The 22451-nt window shown below is 44.0% G+C and overlaps 1 protein-coding gene across 3 annotated transcripts in view; it reads left to right on the top strand.

Moving 5' to 3' along the window:
* casz1 (castor zinc finger 1) overlaps nucleotides 1-22204 on the top strand; it is a 48092-nt gene extending 25888 nt beyond the window's left edge. For 2 of the 3 annotated variants that reach the window (XM_037244848.1, XM_037244855.1), the window contains exons 6-18: nucleotides 816-980; nucleotides 2680-2852; nucleotides 3879-4744; nucleotides 8257-8389; nucleotides 8728-8791; nucleotides 9643-9806; nucleotides 10230-10352; nucleotides 10425-10742; nucleotides 11187-11385; nucleotides 12545-12716; nucleotides 14839-14987; nucleotides 15795-16026; nucleotides 18571-22204. In XM_037244848.1, the coding sequence (XP_037100743.1) occupies nucleotides 816-980; nucleotides 2680-2852; nucleotides 3879-4744; nucleotides 8257-8389; nucleotides 8728-8791; nucleotides 9643-9806; nucleotides 10230-10352; nucleotides 10425-10742; nucleotides 11187-11385; nucleotides 12545-12716; nucleotides 14839-14987; nucleotides 15795-16026; nucleotides 18571-19769 (3957 nt within the window). In that variant the 3' untranslated portion in view covers nucleotides 19770-22204. Of the gene's footprint in view, nucleotides 1-815; nucleotides 981-2679; nucleotides 2853-3878; nucleotides 4745-8256; nucleotides 8390-8727; nucleotides 8792-9642; nucleotides 9807-10229; nucleotides 10353-10424; nucleotides 10743-11186; nucleotides 11386-12544; nucleotides 12717-14838; nucleotides 14988-15794; nucleotides 16027-17260; nucleotides 17627-18570 lie in introns of all 3 variants that reach the window. The other variant, XM_037244839.1, reaches the window with a different exon arrangement.
* The last annotated feature ends 247 nt before the right edge of the window (nucleotides 22205-22451 follow it).

The following is a 22451-nucleotide window of genomic DNA, read 5'->3' as shown; positions in this document are numbered from 1 at the left end:
TGCTGCGGGTCTCTGAGGAGTCACTTTTCTGCTTTCTAACTGCTGCGTGTGGGAGGGATCATTTATTTAGTCATTTTAGATGCGAGGTCTCTTAGCGCATGCACTCATCATAAACGACAGCGAAAGCAAGTGTTCATGAATTTAAATTCCATTTTTAGCAATTGAATGTGAAACCTTATCTCTGCAAATTGAAAGGAAAAATGTTTTTGCTTGCTTGGCTTGTTCATTTCGCTTTTTTTACTCTGTGCAGCTTACATAATTTTTTTTTTCTACACCCAGAAACCCTAATTGAATAATTTTTATTGAGTGGTTTATAAAAAAAAAAAAAGCTCTTGCTCCGGAGTAATCGGTTGTAACTAGCACAAAAAGCAGTTATGGCTTGAATAAGACGTTTTATCAGCACAGACTGATGAGGCCTGAAAGCCATGAAAAAAACAAATTACAGTCAAAATTGTATATGATGTCCCCAAGAACCTAAGAGTAAGTGTAAGAGTAGACATTTTGAGTAACAGGAAAGAAACAGAACAAGCGATATTTGTGGGAACTTCACACAAGGAAGCCCATTCTGTCCCAGTGCTGCCTGTATTTGAAGAAGACACGTAGCGGGAGAAAAAAAAAAATATATATATTTTGAGGCGTCCTGCACCCTCCACTCACCATTATAAGCCCCCATTCGTCAAATGCCAACTGGTCGCTGCAGCTGCTGTTTCCACTGAGATAAAGTGACATGTTACGGATTCTGTGCCTGGTTTAAATAAACACTTAACCTGTTGCTTGACATTCTCCCTCCATTGCTCCTCTCGTCCCATTTGCAGAGGTTTACCAGTAAGCAGGATGTGATCAGGCACTACAACATGCACAAGAAGAGGGATAACTCCCTGCAGCACGGTTTCATGCGCTTCAGCCCTCTGGATGACTGCAGCGTCTACTACCACGGCTGCCACCTCAATGGCAAAAGTACCCATTACCACTGCATGCAGGTACATCTTAACAACAAGAAAACGCCTGCAAACAGGATACGCACGCTTGCACATGCTTGTAAAAATCTTGTTTGGCCTGCTAGCTACAGTTAAACCAATATTATCCAAACCTAGTCCAAGAGTCAACTTTTATTTGTTGACTGAGTAGCTTTTAACTGGAAATGATACAAGAGGAAAAATAAGACGGCAAGACAACGTTGTTTGCTTTTTTACTTTTTTAAAATTATTCATATCCCCGAGGAATCGTTGCAGCAATATGAATGATCCTGGTAGCTTTGCATGACCATTTGAATAAACTACACATAGTACAGTACATTAGATATGCCTGTATTGAACTAGACATGAAACTTTGTCAAATGAAAATGATCATGAAAAAAAGTATCTTTTTTAAATTATTTTGTAAAAGTGACTTTCCTCAGTAATATTGTATGCAGTCAAATAAAACTGCTTCAGATCGTAGCTATAGTTTCAAATTGAAACTGTATAAACATACTATGTCAGGGGTCAGTCATCTTTGTCTTCTTCAGTTGAGGAGCTCATTGGAATTGAGTAGGATTTTCTGCAAAATATTTAATTTAAGGTCTCAGTGTTGCTAAAAATGAGCAATTGAGCGTATACTGTACATCTACAGTAAATATAGATGCTCCACTGCAACATTGTGGTTTTTGTAGTGCAGCATGTAACACTGGGACATTCCAGTTTGTAGCGAAATATGTCACTTTGAACAATTTCCTATTGAGTTGTTGAGAGCGCATGCTGCAATAGAAACCAGTCAGACGTCAAAGAAAGTTAAAATAGGGCACCAAAGCTAAAAAGTGTCATCTTGATAAAGGCGATGAGTCACTCACTTAAGCAGCAAACGGACACCCACACATTCTTTTCCATCCACAATGAAATGTCTTCGAGAACGTGTATTCAAGTGAACAGCAGCATTCAAGATTGAAGATTAAAACTGATGTGCAAATACACACAAGGCGGATAGTCCCACTTCTTTGTTCCCTCGCTCCTTAATTGGCATGGATGAAATTCAGTTAGGTGTTTATGTAAATGCACACATTCTTCATGTTTTAGTACCAACCCGGATGGTTAGAGATTATTCACTCGCCTGGATTTGTTTAACTTTTTTGACTACATCTGCTTAATTTCAACGTTTCGTTTTGCTTTTAGCCTTCCTTGCTAGTGTGCTTGACAAAGTTTTTTTTTTTTTTTTTTAACATCGTCATTGTTATTAAGACATTTCAGGTCTTGTTTAACAATGCTGACAAGCTGCAGATGTAAGGTCGCACATGGCAGATTTAGGGAGGAAAATACAGACTGGTACTCGATATGGAGAAGTTTGCTATTTTGTGTGGGCGACAAACGCCAGGGATGATGTGCTGTATGTTTGCACCAGTGGCCAGCCAGCACCGTTAGTCTCAAGGGTTCAACTCGAGATCATCATGTTCCACTTTCTCCCCCTTTAAAGAGTGTTACAGTAAATTTGTGGTGACCTCAGCCTCCAAATATGAGAGGAAAGTACTGTAGTTTCAGGTACCTCTTGCTTCTGAAAGCAGCATCGCTTTCAATAGCAGACCACAAATTAAGTGTTGAACATGAGAACCATTTCTCGGCCGTTTTCTTAACCACACAAAGTGCATCCTTCTTTGACTCCTCTCACAAACGGAAATCCTGCAGTCCGCTCTTTGTCTCTGTATGGCAGGTGGGCTGCAGCAAGGTGTACACCAGCACCTCGGATGTCATGACGCACGAAAATTTCCACAAAAAGAATGCCCAGTTGATCAATGATGGCTTCCAGAGGTTCCGTGCAACAGAGGACTGCGGCACAGTCGGGTGCCAGTTTTATGGCCAGAAAACAACGCACTTCCATTGCAGGTGACGTTTGGCAAATCAAATCGACTTATCTTTTTAGGTTTTCCTCTTCTTTAACATTACATAACCTTGCAAAAAATGTTTGTGCTAACGTTTTTTTTTTTAAATACTTGTAAACTACCATACCCATGTTAACAAATCTTTGTAAAGGATTTTTTTTTTTTTTTTTTGCTTCCACTTGAAAAGATATGAAAGTCATCTTCTTCTGCTTCATAATGTACATTGTCACCACCTACTGAACTGGAGTCAAACAGCAGCAACTCTTCACTTTGATGATTCCATTTGAAAAAAGAAATGGCATGTTTATAAAATGAGACTTCAAAAATCATGAAAAATCTAACCGTAGTCTGAAACCATGTCAAATGTCAAACAAATCCCACTACTACAGACTGAAAAAAAAGAATTCTACCTCATCAAGCATCTTTCTTATGTCACCACATCCCTACTGAGCCCCCAAAATGGCTACAATATATCCCACCAGATTGTTCAACTCATTCTGGGGTCCAAGTGTGTGACTGGGCCGCATTTTAGCCACGACTGAGAAGAACAAATAAATTGAAATAGTGAAATAGTTTCTTACTATTTCTCCACAATTGAGTACGACGCAGTTCTCAGTCTTTCCACATTTCCAGAAATGATTGTCAAACGTGTCTAATGTTTCAAAACTAATCACAGAATTTGTAGGGTCTTTAAGCAGCATACACTAGTTTCTGTAATGTTTACCTGCATGCAGCATTACAGAAGATGCAAGGAGAGCCAGTACTTGGCAAACGACAAACCAACAGACCTGCTGAGGCCCACTTAGTAGTTTGCTCACAGCAAAGTATCATGGAATGTCCCCCACTGCCAAGCGGTGGCGGAGTGTCAGTCAGCAGTCCCCGACTTGCCTCTTTAACCATTCCTCCAAAACGGTTTGAATTATATGGACCTCATTATTTGGACCTCCAGATGTCCTGTACATGGGTACCCAGGCATCAAGAGTTTATAACAGAACGTCTAACCCTCGCTTTATGCTCCATTTTTTCTCAGGCGCCCCGGCTGCACGTTCACCTTCAAGAACAAGTGTGATATCGAAAAGCACAAGAGCTACCACATCAAGGATGACGCCTATGCCAAAGATGGCTTCAAGAAGTTCTACAAGTATGAGGAGTGCAAGTATGAGGGCTGCGTGTACAGCAAAGCTACCAACCACTTTCACTGCATCCGCTCGGGCTGCGGGTTCACCTTCACCTCCACCAGCCAGATGACCTCCCACAAGCGCAAACATGAGCGCCGACACATCCGCTCCTCCGGCGTCATGGGCCTCTCTTCCACCTTCCTGGCCCCGAAAGACGAGCCGGAAGAATCGAGCAATGACGACCTGATGGACTTCTCGGCAATCAGCAGCAAGAACTCAAGTCTGAGTGCCTCGCCCACCACCCAGCAGTCCACCACTGTATCGCACCTCATGGCCACACCCACTACTGCCGTCTCCTCATCGATGGGCCTCACCCTCAAGCCTACGCCATCGCTGCCCAGCGTCGGCCAGCGTATGTCCAGCCTGCTGTCCCAGGCCCTGCCCAGCAACATGCCGGTGGCCCTCTCTCTGTCCAACAGCACTATGGCTGCTTCCAGCCCCTTCTACTCGCTCATACCCAGGTTGCCTCTCCAGCCTCCTCCACATGCCGCTGGCCTGTTGTCAGCTGTCTCATCAGGGGCCCACTCTATGCCCACCGACTCGCTGGCCCAAGGCTGCTGCTCTACAGCGGGGGCGGAGGGACCCATGGCATCCACCCCGACCTCCTTCTCCAGCTCCTCCATCATGGAGAAGATCTCCACTAGCAAAGGTCTGATATCACCCATGATGGCCAGGCTGGCCGCTGCTGCGCTGAAGACTTCCAACGGATCGGATGCAGGTTAGTCACATCAACGACGATCAGCTGTGCAGTCACAAATCTTAAGATATTTACTCCAAAATTGACTTGGAAGCTCAAATAGGGGCCGGAGTCCATTTGCATCAAATGTAGCTGGATAATTGTTAGATTGAAACAACCAACCAACAAGAGTACAACACTGGAGTCACTTTATTTCCACCAAGTACCAGAAGCATGTTCATCTACTCTGGGTTTGTTGTTGATGATGGTTAGTGGGATACTCATAATGCATTTGGAGATACTAAATGCGTTGACAGACCCGAATAGACCCTGTGAAAGTCTTTTATGATGTTCAGCGAAAGGGGGGGAGGCGAGCTCTGGCGCCTGTGTGGTGGTGGTTGAGGTGGTTCTTCATCATCAGCTCGCTTATCTGTGTCTGTCTGCGCCCGTTCCAAGTAAATGGAGGTGGAATCAAATTAAGCAGTGGGGGAAAAAAGAACAAAAAAATAATGTTATTTTTCTTGTGAGCGCATTGCAAACTGAATTCTGGGAAAAACAACAGAAATCAGCCAAGCAGAAATGACAGCTGAGAGATTTTCCTCCTTCCATTAACACAAGATCACAGACACACTTGCACGCATCAGCAAAGACATGCTTTTTGAAATTCTCACAAAAACATGTCAACATCTATTTAGCATAAACAAATCCACATACACTTTGAGAGGTAATTGTCGTGTTTGTGTTCATCATATTGTGCTCAACCAAGCCCGTGGAAATGAAAATAAAAAGCAAGTTAGAGCGTTTAATTGATAAAGAACTGCACAGCAGCGCTGTCCTAAATGTTGTCGCAGTGGGGCCTCTTTTGCTGAGCCAGAGCAGGTGGGGTGTATGATAGAGAGATTGGGGGCTGCAAGGGAGAGTGCGTCCGGATGTTGCGACTGGGAAGGATTACAATTCCTAGTGGGAGATCATTGGGGCGCCTGCTCCGGGGGGCTGAGGCGGGCCCAGCCTGTCAGGCTGAGCTCCACCTCTGTGCTTCTAGCAGGTAGTCACAATTGCTCGGAAGGGGCCCCCGCTGAGGGCGGGGTGTCCACAGATGGTGCTTTCCCCACCCCTCTTTATGGCCCAGAGAGAGGCATCAGCTCACATTTCTCTGCTGTTTAGCATCGAACATGTCGAATATCTATTGTGAGGATGTGTGTAGTTGCAGGATGGGGGTGGGGGGTCGATGGTAGAGATGTGGTTTTGCTTTTTGTTTTTGTCTCATCAATGTGTGATTTTTGGGGGGAGGCTAAAATGTTAGAGGAAGTGGTTTTTGCTTCTCTTTCAAAAAAGTCAGCATTCTTGTGGCAATTTTCATTGAGCCTCTTTACCATTGCCTTCACAGTGTGACAGTAAACCTTTTTTTTCTTTGATGGTTGCTGTTTTTAATTAATATTCCTCTCTAATTTACCCCTGCGTGTTTTTCCCAGATATTTGAGCATCTGAAAGGTTTACTAATTAGACACACTGTACAAATGATCTTTCGCAAGCTCTGTGTCTTATCCAGCGCAATTACATGGTGGTACATTATTCCTGGATAATTTCCAGAAAGAAGCTGCTTTGAGTCAAACTCATTTGTACTCCCTCTTTGGGAAAGAAGAAAAAAAAGCCTCATGATTTGAAACAGAACAAGAGATGTTTGCACTTTCATCTACCCCAAATTGTCAATTTATCCTCAGAGATTTTAAAAGAATTCTTTAATCTGCCTGATGATCATGTGTTGATCACACAGCGACTGGCTTCTCTCTAAAGTCGCCTCTCATTTGGGCTGATTTAATTGTCGGTGACAAGGCTGGCTAGTTAATTTTGTGTGCGCTGTGATCAAGTTGGGGGTAGGGAAGGCTGGACTTTGCAAGCCTTCATGACCTCAAAGTAGACGTAAAATTATGAGCTTGAGCAGCGCCCACCCCTCGCCCACAATCCCCTCAAACCACAGCCATTGTCAAGCCCAACTGACATTGACACTTGCCCATCTCCGAGCTTTTAGCTGACAAGGCCCAAGACTGGCCTTTCTACTTCTATTCTGCCTGATATGTCTCTGGGTCATCTTGTAGCACCGAGTGGAGGGAGGGGGCGGGCGGATCATGGTCATGTCCACCCTCCCACCTCACTTACATTAGTTCTTGTTTTCTCCCCAGCAGTATAAAAACAGGAGGGCAGCCTCACCAGGATGAGGCCAAGGGCATACACTTGGCTGCCCATGACCTTGCCTGTCACAATCTCTCAATACAAGCCCCAATTCCTTACCAGATTCCAAAAGCCTGCTGGTGTTCTAATGTTTTCGTGCCTAAGAGGCGACACCGGGGGGAGGCATACCTTCCGTGCTCCCATTTTTGCAGATGAAACACCACTTATTGTCTACCAAAAGCCTCCGTCTCCCTGCGTTGCCCCGGGACAAATTAATATTTCAATCCCCTGGGGCTTGGAGGAGAGGGTTCATCTTCTTGTCAACATTTTTGCTTTACGTTGTCCTTTTGGGCTTTTTTTATTACCTTCAGAGGGGAGGTTATATTTTCATGACGTTTACATTTCCTCACATACTGGTTGAAAGCCTCCATTTATTAAGTTGTACGTAGTATTGTCATAATCATACTAAACAAAATGACATGTTGTTTATCTTTTACACTACAAAAAAATGTGAAGTCCTTTCCAATATTTTTTACTCGAGAATGTTTATTTCTTCGGTTTGGGGCTGCTGTTTTGGCTAGCACAAGAGATGAAACGGGCTCAGCCATTAACCATTCAATGCAAGTGTGTGACCAAGTGCGTTTCCTGAGGGGAGAAAAGGGAAGTGTCTATTTAAAGAGAGAAACACTTACGAGTGAACAACCGTGGAGACCACTGTTTGAGGAAATGGTGTTTTCCATGAAAATTTGAAAGGGTAGTGTGGGAGAACAAACAACCAATCGAACATTTTAGTGTAGCCCCCCACAAAAAAAATCCGGAGTTTTAAAATGTTCTCTATTCTAGATGAATAAATCATTGGCAGAGGTCTTCACTCAACTGAATGCCAGTGAAAATGTCTTCTGCATATTCCTCCCTTGCGAAATCTTCCAAATAACGTATTTGGATCAGAATGCGAGAAAGAGGTCACTTTATTTGAACCGTTCTGATTGGCTGTCATCTCCAATCTGACTGTCATAACACCCCTGTTCCTTGTGGGCAGTATTGGCTGCAGGACGTCGCCAGGCCAACAAGGAACTGGGTAGGGTGGAGGAGGGGGGTCCAATCTGAGACTGCCACTTTCCCTCAGCATTAGCATCTCACTTAATGACCAGTTAAAAGGCAGCCCAGCAAATGAGTTGTGACATGTGCTGCAGAAAAAGAAGTATTTTTCCCTCATATCGCCCGCCTCGCAATCAACATTCAAAAGTCTAGACGGCCTGACATAATTTACCAATAATTATCACTCCGAGTTCTCTTTTCGAGCCAAGACAGAAGTCAGATTGGATCTCGTCATAGGATAATAGTGCTTACCAACAATCACGTTGTTGCTTCTCCTTGATCGCCAGGGAGCGGGCAGCCGATGTCAGTCAGCCAGTTCAATCTGGCTCAAGTGAAACAGGAACCAGTGGAAGTCATCTCGGGGGCCTCGCAGGAGTCCACACAGGAACACAGTTTGGACCTGAGCAAGAAAGACAACAGGTACACTGAGTCTGAAGTCTTTTTGCAAATAATTGTGAACCACACAAATAACAACTCTGACTGATTGAATGGGAGCCAGAGTTGCTGACAAGATTGTTTATCAGAAACACTCCATTTATTCAAATCCTCTCCTGTCTCAATTTTTGTCTAAGAAGAATGTTTCTGTAAACCTTCAACTTCAACTCACAGTCTATCTTTTGGTTTCATTTTTTTTTTTTTTTTTTTTAGGAACAAGTGTTTTCATCTTCATTACACTGACACACCTTGCTTGATAAATAGTAATATTTACTGTTCTCATGCAAATCTTTACTAAACATTGTTCATTTTCCTTGTTCCAGTAATGAATCAAATGGACATGATGTACCAGGGAATGCATCTCTTTTATCCTCGCTTATGAATAAGGTAAGATCCATCCATCAAAGCCCTTTCATCCCAAGACAAATTAGCGGCACACGGCGGGGCCTGTTTGTTTTTTAATGTTTCACCGCTAATAAGATGAGTTTGTATCATTTAAATTTTCCAGCCATTTTTCACACGGTGTAATTTCCATCGCACCTCACACAAATTAATATAATGAAGTAGTAGCTGGCTGCTACACTAGATATATGTTTGTTTTCTGATGAGCTGTTTTGAACTCAAGACTCCATTTTTTCCTTCCCCTTTATGTTTCTTCCCCTTGCCCTGTCTGGCTCTGCATTTATCCACAGTGTATAAATGATATGATTAAAACGCTGCTGTAGAAAAGAAGAGGGAGGTGTACTCTCATTTTTTAGCAAGTCCAAATGTTAGGCCACGGAAATTGGAATGTGTGTGTGTGTGTTGTGAAGATTAAAATGGACATCGTCTTCCATCACATTAATGGCGGGTCAGCCCCCCCATTTCTTTTTACACATGGGCAAGTGTTCATGACCTCCTTTCCCATACAATTTTCCCTATGTCTTCACTGATATGGACTTGTCCTCACTTTCTATTGAAGCCAGGGAGCTTAAAAGGCTTGTCAGGTTGGCTTTTGGGGGTTTTATTCAAGCCCCCACATCACATTAAAGGGTTAACAGTCAGCGTCCCAGAGGACGCTTGGCAAGCGTTCCTGGCCTGCTCTCAAGCAAAAAGCTGAATGTTTGTAAATCCCTTTGCGCTTTTCTCCCCTCACCAAATTGTTTGTACGCGAGCGAGCGTGTAAACACTCCCACCGCGGTGAATATATTGAAGAGCCCGCCACGTGCCTGTTAGTTTTACACTGCGTCTTATTGTAGATGTCACAGGTGAACCCTGCACTCTTCAACGCCATGCACCTCAAGACGGAGCTGGAGGGCGGCCAAAGCGCCGATAACTCGGAGGCGCCCCAGTACTTGAGCCAAGTTCTGAGGAGGCCCCAGGTAGACAAGCCCAGCGAGATCTGGAGGACTTACCTCCGCAGGTAAGAAAACAAAGACAACTCATGGTCGTAGGTACATTAACTGGCTTTTTAGTCCCTGCTCATTCAGTTGTTGGATTGGTCATTATCAAAGCGCTATTTTTTTTTAAATGTATTTTAATTTGGGGGGTTAATAGTCACTAGTAATACATATTATATTTTGATGTGTATTATAATTCTGAACTACAATATTTCCCTGCAACATTCAGTGTGCTTTCTATTCAATAAGACAGAGTACAGTGTTTTGTGTCTGAAGGTGCTGCTTGCGTGTAATAGAAATACTGTCATGCTCATCTGTATGACTGGAAAGCCCCTAAAACATTTCTTGTTTTCTTGTTACTTAAACCTTTTCTGACTGGAATTTGACGGGAGGTGACGTCAGTTTTCTTATTTGTTGTAATTGATTTCCTCTCTGTCTGCGTAAAGGTTTGACACAGATGACTTCTGTGAGGCTCAGTGTGACTTCCTCCAGAAAGTGCACTTTCACTGCTTGGTAGAGGACTGTGGTGCTCTCTTCAGTACTGTGGATGGAGCCATAAAACATGCAAAGTATGTGCAGCAATGGTTAAGGTTTAGAAAATTCACTCGATTGTACTAAAAAAACAGCTCCTGTGCTTTTAGTTTCCACCTCCGAGCCACTTTGAAAGTGAAGTCGGAGCCTCCGTTCAGCGAGGGCAAAGTATCCGGAGAGGGTGGTCCTCTGCGGCCCGCAGCCCCCGTCTCCATGGCCAACAACCCTTCCATGGATGTGACGCATCTCCCCTCTGGTGGCTATAGCTCGCCTCCCCCCTCCCTGCTGGCCTGGAAGCAGCTTACCGGCAGCATACCCCAGATGCCAGCCTCCATGCCCAACCTGCCTGCCAACTCCCCTCTGGCCACCACCTCGCTGGAGAATGCAAAGCCACAAGTCAAACCTGGTTTTCTGCAGTTCCAGGAAAAGTACGACACATTCGTTGACACGTTGGAAATTAGTAGGGAATCTTCAATGCTGAACTTTGCGCATAGCTAGACTGAACGCATTCCCTGCGTGACTGTCAAATTGCATGCACACACACAACACACACATACGCACACAAACTGTACGGGTGTGCTCAAAAATACCGTAGCCTGCAGCAACACAGTCAACAAACATGGCTGATAAGCTGCACTGAAAATGCTGTTTTGCTTTGAAAATTGCATAAAGTGCATAACATTCGATTCTCTTTCTCTGGCTTTTTGAACCTCTTTACAACTCATCCATTGCCATTGAGAAGTATACTTATATGTTACATTTTATCAACAGGGGTTGGGGGTTTAAAATGTATACATCAATGGGTCTTGAAAATGTCCAAATGGTCTAAAAAGGCTGACAGTCAATAATTTGTTTTTTTTTCTTTCATCCAGCGACCCCTGTTTGGCAACGGACTGCAAGTACTCAAACAAGTTCCACTTCCACTGCTTGTTTGGGAATTGCAAGTACGTGTGCAAGACATCTGGCAAGGCCGAGTCCCACTGTTTGGACCACATCAACCCCAACAACAACCTGGTCAACGTCCGTGACCAATTTTCCTACTACTCCCTTCAGTGTCTGTGTCCCAACCAGGTGCGTGCACTGTGATGATACCCGCAGTCAGCCCCTCTCCCGGTGTTTTCTAAGCATGAAGTATGCTGCCCATTACAGCACTATTTGAGGCGATTGGACTCAAGGCTTTCACAAGCGGGTCTCACCGTCTTCCGTCTCAGCTGAAAAAGACAGTCAAGTCAGCCCAGTAATGCCTGTTTATATGTCAATAATGTCATTTTGACTGCCGCATTCTCCTCTCAGAAAAGGCCAATTTAGCTGATATTACCCAATAAATCATTGTCACCGGCACAGTAAACAAGGCTGTCTGGAATAGGGCAAACATTTTGCAAATGAAACCTAAATGGCAGCCCCTGCCTGCTCTCATGAGCCCGTATTTGGAAAACCGTTTAAATGAATTCATTAATGTGTCGAAAATCACCCCTTTCACAAACGCAGCCCCCCTATCCACCACCCCTTCACCCTGTCCTTCCTCCCTCCCTCCTCCCCTAGCTCCCATCTCCTGAACCGAGCAGATCTTATTTGGCTCGGTCCTTTGGGATGCGGGCCTCACCAACAGATGGTGGCGTACAGACATGTTGGAGAGGAGGGGTGACGCCTTCTTCTTAGATAGTGGCCCTATTCCAAGAGGGAGCAATGCGTCTAGAAATTGAAATCAGAAATGTTGTTTTGCTGTTGCCATGATGAAATGCCAATCTGGAATGTCAAGACATTGAAGACAATCAAAAGCATTAATACATCACAGGATATTTTGGCAATCACCAGTTAGCATGCAATTATGCCTCGTAAAGGCGGTGAGCAGATATGAATTAAGGCCTGTGGTGGTTAATACATTACAGCATAATAGATCTGTCCATAGTATCCACTGTCGACATGGTCATTATATCAATGTCATAGGATATGACATCAGAGCAATCGAATAAACAGTCATTCGATGCTTAGTAATTGCTATGATTTCTATGACATCACAAGCTTCCCTTTGAAGTTTTTGCAGATAACTAAAGTTAAGTCACGGAATAAACAAGCAGGATAAAATTGACTGCTCAAGTGTTACGACGCTTATCACTTGGCGTTCATGCACAAGGACTAGGAATAGTAGGAATATTGTAGATTTTTTTTCTTCAAAGCAACCACGTCCGACGTGAGCTCACGAAATGGTACGCATGTCTCGTGTGTGCAGCACTGTGAGTTCCGAATGCGCGGCCACTATCACTGTCTGCGTCCTGGCTGCTACTTCGTCACCAACATCACCACCAAGCTGCCGTGGCACGTCAAGAAGCACGAGAAGGCCGAGCGCCGCGCCGCCAATGGCTTCAAATATTTCACCAAGAGGGAGGAGTGCGGGCGGCTGGGTAAGAAATATTCCCACCCCTGAGTGATGTGATTCCCAACCACATTAACGTGTCGTGAGAGAACATCAGTTGAGCTATGGGAAATGTGCCAATTTTACTTAACTGGTTGGAAATGTTGTTTTTATTTACAACTTAATAGCATCGTTGTTACTATTTTTAGTCATTTGCTTTTCTTGAGCTCCTACAGTTAAAGATGTTCATGTTAGAGGATTTACCCAGTTCGTGGTGACGCTAGTCTGCTTGCCTCAAGCCGAAGTGAGCAACTGAGACAGACATACACACTCACTCACTCACTCACTCACTCACTCACTCACTCACTCACTCACTCACTCACTCACTCACGCATGCACACACATTGATAAATGACATCCTGATTACTTGCGTCTTTTTTCTTCCCCCAAAAGGTATTTCCACCACATGACCACAGGCAGGTAGTTTCCACTTTGTGCTCTGCCGTTCAGGCATGACATCAATGAGAAAATTCTTCAGATTTCCCAATATTTTATAGTTATCAGTAACACCGTGGGTTTATATGAGAATAAAAGTATACATTTTTCTCCTAAATGTAGTGGAGTGTAGAAGTTTCTAGCACTATAAATAACGAAATAAAGTACAGTATGTAATTAAATACTGGAGATGCTCATTTTCTTCCTTCGTTCTTTTTGTTTGTTAGCGTGTCTCGTTCCGACTGATGCATTCAATGCGGCGTAGTTTTCTCAATTTCCCCCGGTACTAATTTGAAGTGTAAAAATGACAGCCTCTTGTACTCTGACTTTGACCATCGAGCTTTAGTTTCCATGCCTGGAGATGTACGTTCATTTTATACTTATACTCTCAAAAGAGAAAGTGCAGTGTTGCAATGAGAGAGGGGGAGGAGTGAGCGTTTTCTTTCTTTTTTTTTTTTATGACTTGCAGTGACACCTCAGATCCCCAAGGTAGTCTTACTGTAGCAGCAACATCATCAGTGGGTATCTGGCTTTGTTTTCCTCTTCCTTTTTGCCCCTGTCAGAAATGAGCAATTAGGTTTGTGTTAGTTAATTAACCGGCTTGTCTGGTTTAGCCTGTTTGCGCTGAGAAGCTGCACCTCAGCCATCGTTGCCTCTGCGCACAAATGTATTAAAAGTGATCTGGGTTTTTTGTTGTTGTTTTTGTTGGGTTTTTTTCAGGCGGTTACACAAGCTTTTCAAACCGCTTAGACAAAGCAAACAAAAACAGCCCCAAAACAGCTGTTTTTCATCCCCTGCAGGATCTGCCAAGTGTATTGTTTGAGCTGGGGCGTGGGGTGCTGGTGGTGGGGGAACAGAAAGGATTAACATGGCTAACACTCCAGTCATAAAGAATTGATGGCTTGCCAGTATCCATGGCAGCGACATTAAACTGAACACCACAGATGATGTTACCTGGTTTGTGCGTGACAAAAGGCACGCTATGTCACGGGGGTTACTGTTATTTGCTTAACTTGGCTTGGTTTAAAATGTGCCCTGTGTGTGTGAGGGCTATTTGATGACACACACCTTGACGCTCTTAAACCTGGGCGCCATGGTTACTGACACGCTAGCACCTGCCCAGCAAGTTACTCAATTATTTCTGCCTGCCTTTATATAAGAGTATTTGATTAACTGGCGCAAAACATAACATTTGTTTGATTTGAAATCATCAAGCAATTAGGGATTAAAAACAGGAAAAGAGAGCAGAAGATGTTTCAAAAAAGCGCAAATGACAACAAAGACGCTTGGAAAAATGTATTTGATAGGGCAATAATTGTGGATTTACTTTGGGTCGCAGGGGTGTGTGCTTTATTGGACGACAGAAAATGAGAATTTATTTATGTAAATTCCTAATTGAATAAAGCATGTCAGTGTAATAAAAGAGCTCCACAGGTTTAGTGCACAAAAGTCCTGACTTGCGCCGTGTGACACCCTAGTGATCTAATAATCCTCCTACGTGCACTTTCTCTTTTACCATAGCTATAACATGAAATTAAAATATATATATATATTGCATTTTGTGTGATCTAATCATAGCAACCCCTGTCGCTCTGACAATATTTGAGGAAAGCAGCTTCTCACCATAGCGGTGAACCGAGTTGACAAGAATTGTTTGTTTTGTTATGTTTTGCCAGGTTGCAAATATAACCAAGTCAACAGCCACTTTCACTGCATCCGCGAGGGCTGCCAGTTCTCCTTCCTCCTCAAGCACCAGATGACGTCGCACGCACGCAAACACATGAGGCGCATGCTGGGGAAGAACTTTGATCGCGTCCCATCCCAGGTAGACTCAGCATGTGACACAAGATGCATGCCATTCTCTAAAGGGTAACTAAACAAATACTCTAAAGTCTGTCAAGTGGAAGCAGGTGCCAGGTGTCCTCCGCACACTTTCCAAGGCACTAACTGCATTTCCCTTTTCTGTATGGAATTTGCTTCCAATAGTAAATGTATTTAAAATCCTCAATACAATAATATTTTGGTATGTTGTGGAATTTACGCAGTTATCAAAAGTTGCAATGTCAAAAAACACATTTTTTGGTTTCGTAGTTAATCTGAAACGGCAACATCAACACTACACATACAAACAAGAACATAACACTATATTCAAATAAACGCATCTTAAAAAAAAAGGGAGTGAGGGCCAACAATGTGGTGCACCAGGTAGCGCCCAAGGACCACAAGAACTCCCACTGGGACCCACGATTAAAACTAAATACATAGTTAAATACTAAATTTTAACTTGTGTGAACTGTCAGATTTTGAGTTGTTTTGATGTAAAGCAAATCCACATCAAAATGTAATGTATTCTTCCTTGGGAAATGTCATAATTCAACATAGTGGAATGCGTTCAAATGCCACAGCGATCTGTGACGTTCGTGACTATGAAGGGAAATATTCTCACTGTGTGTCATTCTTCATCTCCGTGACCCACATAATACCGTAAAGGGACTTCCAAGTGGATTTCCTGGTTCTGTTTGTACTTTTTTCTTCAGAAGCCCTAGTGTAAACACAAGTAATGGGTTCCAAAAGGAAATTCTCAAAAAGTATTCAATTTTCTCTTCCATGTGCATTTTTGCGTTGTTAACAGGTGATGCCCCTGAGTCACAGAACTGATGAAATGCATCATGGCTCGGGAATGGTGGCAATGGCGGCCCACTCTGATATCACTTCCAGTTACTCCTCCGCCACCGTAGAGGAAGCTGACGATTACATCGACTACATGGGAGGCGGGGGCAGCCCCTTGGGCATCTCCTCCGAGTCGTCCAATCAAGACCGTAGCTGCACCAGCACCCCAGTGGGCAATGATGGCTCCCCAGCAGGTAGGTTCTTCACACAAGTACGCACGGAATGGAGGGCCCTTCAACAGTGTGACAGGTGGAGACATGCGTCATGCATCATCATGAAATCATGCACTCTATGTCCTCATTTCAGTGCAGATCTACTTTATGTAATCAGAGTTGTATGTTGCTGTATTCTTTCAGTTTGAGCTATGGATAAAATCAGTTGGGTCAAGCTTAGAATGTTTTATTCATTCATTTATTTATTATGGACATCACTAATACAATACACAAACCAGGGGAACTCAACTCAGTATGTTCTAAGCATTGTATTGCGATTAACATTACAATTGTGGAATATGAATTAAGCAGCAAAATGCACCCGTTTTTATCTATCTCAAGTGGCCATTTTCTCACTTGCTGACGACTGAAAATGACATCACATTTGCTGAGGGCTCAAGTAACAACCAATCACTTTTGTTGACAGCAAGTGATAAAATGGCTGCCCTCCGAGATGGATATTCAACGGGTGGATTTTGCTGCTTGATTCATATTCCACAAACACAATATTTCTCAGAATACCACATTTAGACTGATACATTATCGTAAAGAACATTTTTGACTTCACTTCCCCTTTAAATGCAATTCCCAAGTCTTCTTAAAAGGTACAGTAGACAAAACACAAGACGATAAATTTAATACAGACACGTATGATTTCAAATTTAAAATCAGGTCCAGAGTAAGTAGTTTCAATTAAACATTCAACATCCAAATTCAACCCTGTCCAAATTTGAGCCATATTGTGAGGTGGCAGGCTCAGTCTCCAGCCTGAACTTTCTAGAAAGTAAATTCCAGAGTCCATAGTCTCCTTTCGTGGTGAAACTGCACATCTTCTCCATTGTTACTTATTGTTTCAAACGTGTTTATTTTGAAAATTGTTTTATACATACCTGCTTGTGACTTCACATTTCTCCATGTGGTGCCACCTCTGTCATCATTGTAGTTCTGGCTGGTGTTCTTGAATGGGCCTCATTATGTCTCATTCTCTTATCTTTATCTTCCCTTTTTACCTCCCGTCCCTGTGTGTGTGTGTGTGTGTGTGTGTGTGTGTGTGTGTGTGTGTGTGTGTGTGTGTGTGTGTGTGTGTGTGTGTGTGTGTGTGTGTGTGTGTGCGTGTGTGCGCGTGCGTGTGTGCCTGTGTGTGTTGTGTGTGCCCCAAACCCCATCCCGCCTGCCTGCCCTCCCTCTGCCCTTTTTGGTCAACCTGTCTCTCCAGGACAAGGCTGCCCCACCACCACCACCACCTCTGCTCCCACCACCCCTGCTGACACTAGCCAAAATGCTCCTCCTTCCTCACCTCCTCCTGCTCCTCTTCCACCACCGCCACTTCCACCTCCTCCTTCCGTACCTCAAGCTGGCCTGCCGGCCCAGGCTACTTCCCTGTCTCCCGCTCTGCTCCGACCACCCTTGCCCTCGCTCCCATACCTTCTCTCTCCATCCTGTCTGTCATACTCTCTGCTCAGCGCCTCTCTGGGAGCCACTCTGAGTGTTGTCATGCCAACCAACACACCAGCTTACAGCCCCGTCATTGCCACTCCATCGCCGGTTAAAAATGACGTCCCTATAGTGCAGGACGCCGCAGGTACTTATCCCCGAAACAAAGCAACACTGCAGCTGTCACTCACTGTTGACTCTTGTGCAACATGTTCATTGTGTCAGCTAAACCTGCTGTCTAGATTTGTGGGAAGGCAGTAAAGTGGGTTTCTCAGCATGCATTAAGAGCCATGATAAAAATTGAGATAAAAAAAAACAGGATGCATATATACACTACATAGACATATTTATTGGGACATCTACCCATTACATCTACAGGAAGTGAAAATCGAAGACCACACTGTATGGAGTTATAATAGCTTACACTCTTCTGGGAAGTCTGGTTGGGGTGTGTCTACACTACACATGATAGAGTAGTCTCGGTAAAATGAAGAATTACAATTCTATATGTAGCCTGATTGGCAAGATTAATGTACACACACTGTCTCAATACTTTTGTCCAAATTGTGCACTTGTGTGTTCCCGTGTAATAAATATTTCGGCAACGGTGCACTTGGTACAGTCTCAAAGAAGAGCAACAAAACCTAAGTCCTCACCTAATCTCCCATTAACAAGTCAGTTATTTTAATCGGGCCTCAAGTTTTATCGAGGCCGACTGTTTCCCGTCTCGCAGAACGGGGATCACATCATTAGCGCCGACCGAGGGGTGTTGCGGGCGCCCCCATATTAAATAACATGCCGATGTAAGACCCGCGGCTTCGTCTCTGTTTGGAGGCAGAAGACACCCTGTAAAAGTGTCATGTTCCAAAGTCAATCTATCACTTTGCTCCCTCTTTGAATCATTATGGGAATTAGGAGTACAAATTTGTGGCTCTCTGTGCTTACTCAGCTGTGAACCACTTCTGGCCGGGTAAGGTCAGACATTAGCGTTGCAACCAGGAAATCTCACAATGTGATTATGTAGATTGTGGCTTTACATTGAGAAGCAACTGATTATTCTTTAATGTGCATCCTCTCTTTGTTTTCTTGCAGGAAACACCATCTCCATCCCCACCGCCGCCGGAGCCAAGAAGCGCTTCTGGATCATCGAGGACATGTCCCCGTTTGGCAAGCGGCGCAAGACCGCTTCCTCGCGCAAGATGCTGGACGAGGGGATGATGCTGGAGGGCTTCCGCCGCTACGACCTGTACGAGAACTGCAAGGACTCGGGCTGCCAGTTCTCCCTGAAGGTGACCCACTACCACTGCACCCGCGAGAACTGCGGCTACAAGTTCTGCGGCCGCACCCACATGTATAAGCACGCCCAGCACCACGACCGCGTGGACAACCTGGTCCTGGACGACTTCAAGAGGTTCAAGTCCACGCTGAGCTGCAACTTCCTGGATTGCCAGTTCTCGGGCAACAGCACTCACTTCCACTGCCTGCGCTGCGGCTTCCGCTGCACCGACAGCACCAAGGTGACGGCCCACCGCAAGCACCACGGCAAGCAGGACGTGATCAGCGCCGCCGGCTTCTGCCAGTTCAGCTCCAGCGTCGACTGCGAGGTTCCTGACTGCAAGTACAAGCTCAAGTGCTCCCACTTCCACTGCACCTTCCCTGAATGTAAGCACACAGTGGTGGGGATGTCCCAGATGGACTCGCACAAGCGCAAGCACGAGAAGCAAGAACGGGGCGAGCTGCCGTCGGTGTCGCCCAAACAGGAAGCCATGCACCACCTGGGCCTCTCCGCCGGCACTCAAGCCTCCATAGCTCTGAACGCATCCCGCGGACTGACCCACCCTGCCAACCACAGCGCCGCCCCCTGCATGCTCTACTCGGGCGGCGGCGGAAGCAGGGCAGAGTACAACCACCCGTACCCGCCGTCCACCATCAGCCTGGACAGCTCTCTCAACCTGGGCACCGACACCAGCAGCTCCCTGTTCTTCCTCAAGAACGCCACCGGTCTGGGTCTCAATGACTCTCTGGACCTGAGCAAGAAGGTCCACCAGGAGGCGGCGCGACACACACCGGGCCACAGCGTGCAACCGGGCATGCTTGCGGCTCAGGACGACACCTCCGGAACATCCGGGGAGGCCGAGGACGATCTGTCGCCCGAGGAGGAGGCGAGGGCTGAGGACGAAGAGGACGAAGAAGAAGAAGAGGATGACGACGATGCGGAAGAAGAACTCAACACCGATTCAAATGATGATTCGGCGGCAGAGCCCGGAGAAGGACAAAGGGCAGAGTTTTGATGCTTCCGTTCACCACACTGACACTTCCTAACTGGAAAAACAAGATGGCCACCCCTGAAAAAATAGCGACCTGATGTATGATGAACAAACAAGAATGATAGAGAGCTCATCTATCATGTTTCGAGACTTCACATGACAACAAGAAACAACAGCGGCGAGGACAATAGAAGGAAAAAGAAGATGATGGCCCAAATATGATTTATGATGATGTTTACAAGATGACCAACATTATTAATTCAATAATGCATTAAAAAATATGAACGGAGGCACATGGAACTGGGCCCTGCACGCTTTACACGTGGGAGGAGCAATGTAAAGCATTTTACTAGACATCGGTCTTTTTGTGTGCGTGCATGTTTGACTTTAATTTATTGCTATTTTTATTTTTCACCTTTTTGTGTGGAAAAAAAGACAACAAAACTCTCTATATAACTATCTGTGTGTGTGTGTGTGTGTGCGATGAAAGAAAATGAACTTTGGCCCACCCCAGATGTCCTGTGGGGCCGAGCACACGTTTAAAAAACAAAAAAGGGAAGTGAATCACTAAGGAGGAACAGGATGTGTTCAAACATTTGATTTTTTTTCCCTGTATTATGTATTATTATAATTCTGAGACACCTAGAGATTGAGGGAGTCTCACTTCTCTCACGCTCTCTAAGACGTTGGACTTCTTCGTGGGAGGCGTGCAAGCGAGCCGCCAAGTTGTTCCGAGAGGCCGCTGAGCTCAGTCTAGCTCATTCGGGCTGACCTTCTGCTAAAACAGGCACCAAATAAACAGCCTGTGTAATTTGGATCCCCTATCCCAGTCAGACACCCACCCACCCTTGATAACCACCAATTTTGGTGAAGGAAATCAACTAACTCTGTGTGTGAATAGTGCACTTTTCCACTTGCTAACCATGACGCAAATACAGTGGCGGTGGATGACTCGTGTTTATTTTTTTATTTTATTTTAGCATTACCATATTGTTTTGTTGCTGTTAGTGAGAAGCATATCAATCTGTAAGCTGAATTCATGGAAGTGTGTGTTGGGGGGGCGGGTGGGGTCCAAGAGTTGATTAGATGTAGCGTGGGAGGGCAGGAGGGAGGAGCATCAGGTAGTGTATTTAATGTTGGAAAAATGTACAGACCGAAACTGCCTCAAACGGCGTTACGTTTCTTTTTTTCTCCCCCTTCCCTTGCTTTGCTCGCTGTCATGGCTGTAACAGTCGAGCTCTGGTTGTATTGGTTTTTATTTAATATTTATGTGAACTTCCAAAAATGAGAATTTTTAGGGTGTGGCACTTTTTAGTTTAATTTTACCATCTGGGGATTTAAAAAAAAAAAGTATATATATGAAATATCTTTTTACAGGGAAATTGCTTTAAAATTATGTTTTAGTTCACTTTGCTTTAATGCACAAATAGATGTTAGTGTGACAAAAAATGTTTTGTGATTTATTTAAAAAAAAAACAAGCTGTTATGGTTTTTATTTTGCTTTTTTTGATGGGAAACTTTGGTAAGAAAATGTGTGTGCCAGACAAAAAATGGCAAGCTTGCAAGAAACACTAATATGGACTGTGATTTTAAGTTTTAAACTTTATGGCGATGCTCTTATTGTAGTGCTAAATTATGACTCTGTCACTCTGGTTTATATTGAGCAAATATGTATGACTGAGGAGTGGACACACTGGGTATAAATGATCTCCTGAGCTTGGCATTGGAAATAAATATCCATCATATAGGGAACTATGTGTGTAGATGATTTCCTCCAACTATTGTTTTAAGAAGAAAAAAAAAAGAGGCTGTACAGTATTTTCCTCTGTAAAAAAAAATAACAAAATGGTCTTTGAGGAAATTTTAAAAAGAAAACCATAAGAAGGAAAAAGTGAATAAAAGAAGAATACAAATAATGTCATAGTTTGCTTGTGTGTGTGACATTTCTCAATTTTGACTGGTTCAGATTTTTTTTCCAAACGGTTCATACTGAACATCATTGGCTTCCGTTATTACCGTAAGCATTTTCACAAACAATGTCAAAGCTCAAACTCACTGATTAGAATGTGTCTGATTTATTTAACAATGTGTTTTATTCATTTGCCATTTCTGTGAGTGCTTTTGTTTTCCTCATTAACTAAACTATTTTGTTTGTTTGTTTGTTTGTTTGTTTGTTTGTTTGTTTGTTTGTTTGTTTGTTTGTTTGTTTTTATTTTGTAGTTTGCTGTGGGCATGCCTCGTTCACAGACTGTCTCCCGGGAATCTCTTGCAAAGCAAGAGATCCACCTAGATTTGTTTTTGCATCTATTTTGTTGTTGTTTGTTTTTTCTTTTGCTGACAACTGTAGGAGCTGGGAGACAATAATCACTTGAATTTAGTTTCTACGTTTGTATGTGTGTGGCTGTAAAATTGCAGGATTTGTAAAAAGTTGGAAATAAAGAAAATATATAATGACGACATACAGAACATGTGGTGCTTGAGCTTGTCAGAGGGCCTTGGGGGGGCTTGATGAAAGCAGGGCAAAAGGTTAAAGCAGTCCACTTGCTGCCTTTTTTGTAATGTCACAGACACTACTGAAGTGTGTGCCTGCGTGTGTGAGTGTGTGGGTGCGTGTGTGTGTGTGTGTGTGTGTGTGTGTGTGTGTGTGTGTGTGTGTGTGTGTGTGTGTGTGTGTGTGTGTGTGTGTGTGTGTTTCACGCTTAGAAC

The sequence above is a fragment of the Syngnathus acus genome, chromosome 2, assembly GCF_901709675.1.
Source record: "Syngnathus acus chromosome 2, fSynAcu1.2, whole genome shotgun sequence".
Lineage (NCBI taxonomy): Eukaryota > Metazoa > Chordata > Actinopteri > Syngnathiformes > Syngnathidae > Syngnathus > Syngnathus acus.
Note: the sequence above shows the minus strand (reverse complement) of the source record. Positions and strands in the feature narration are given on the sequence as shown.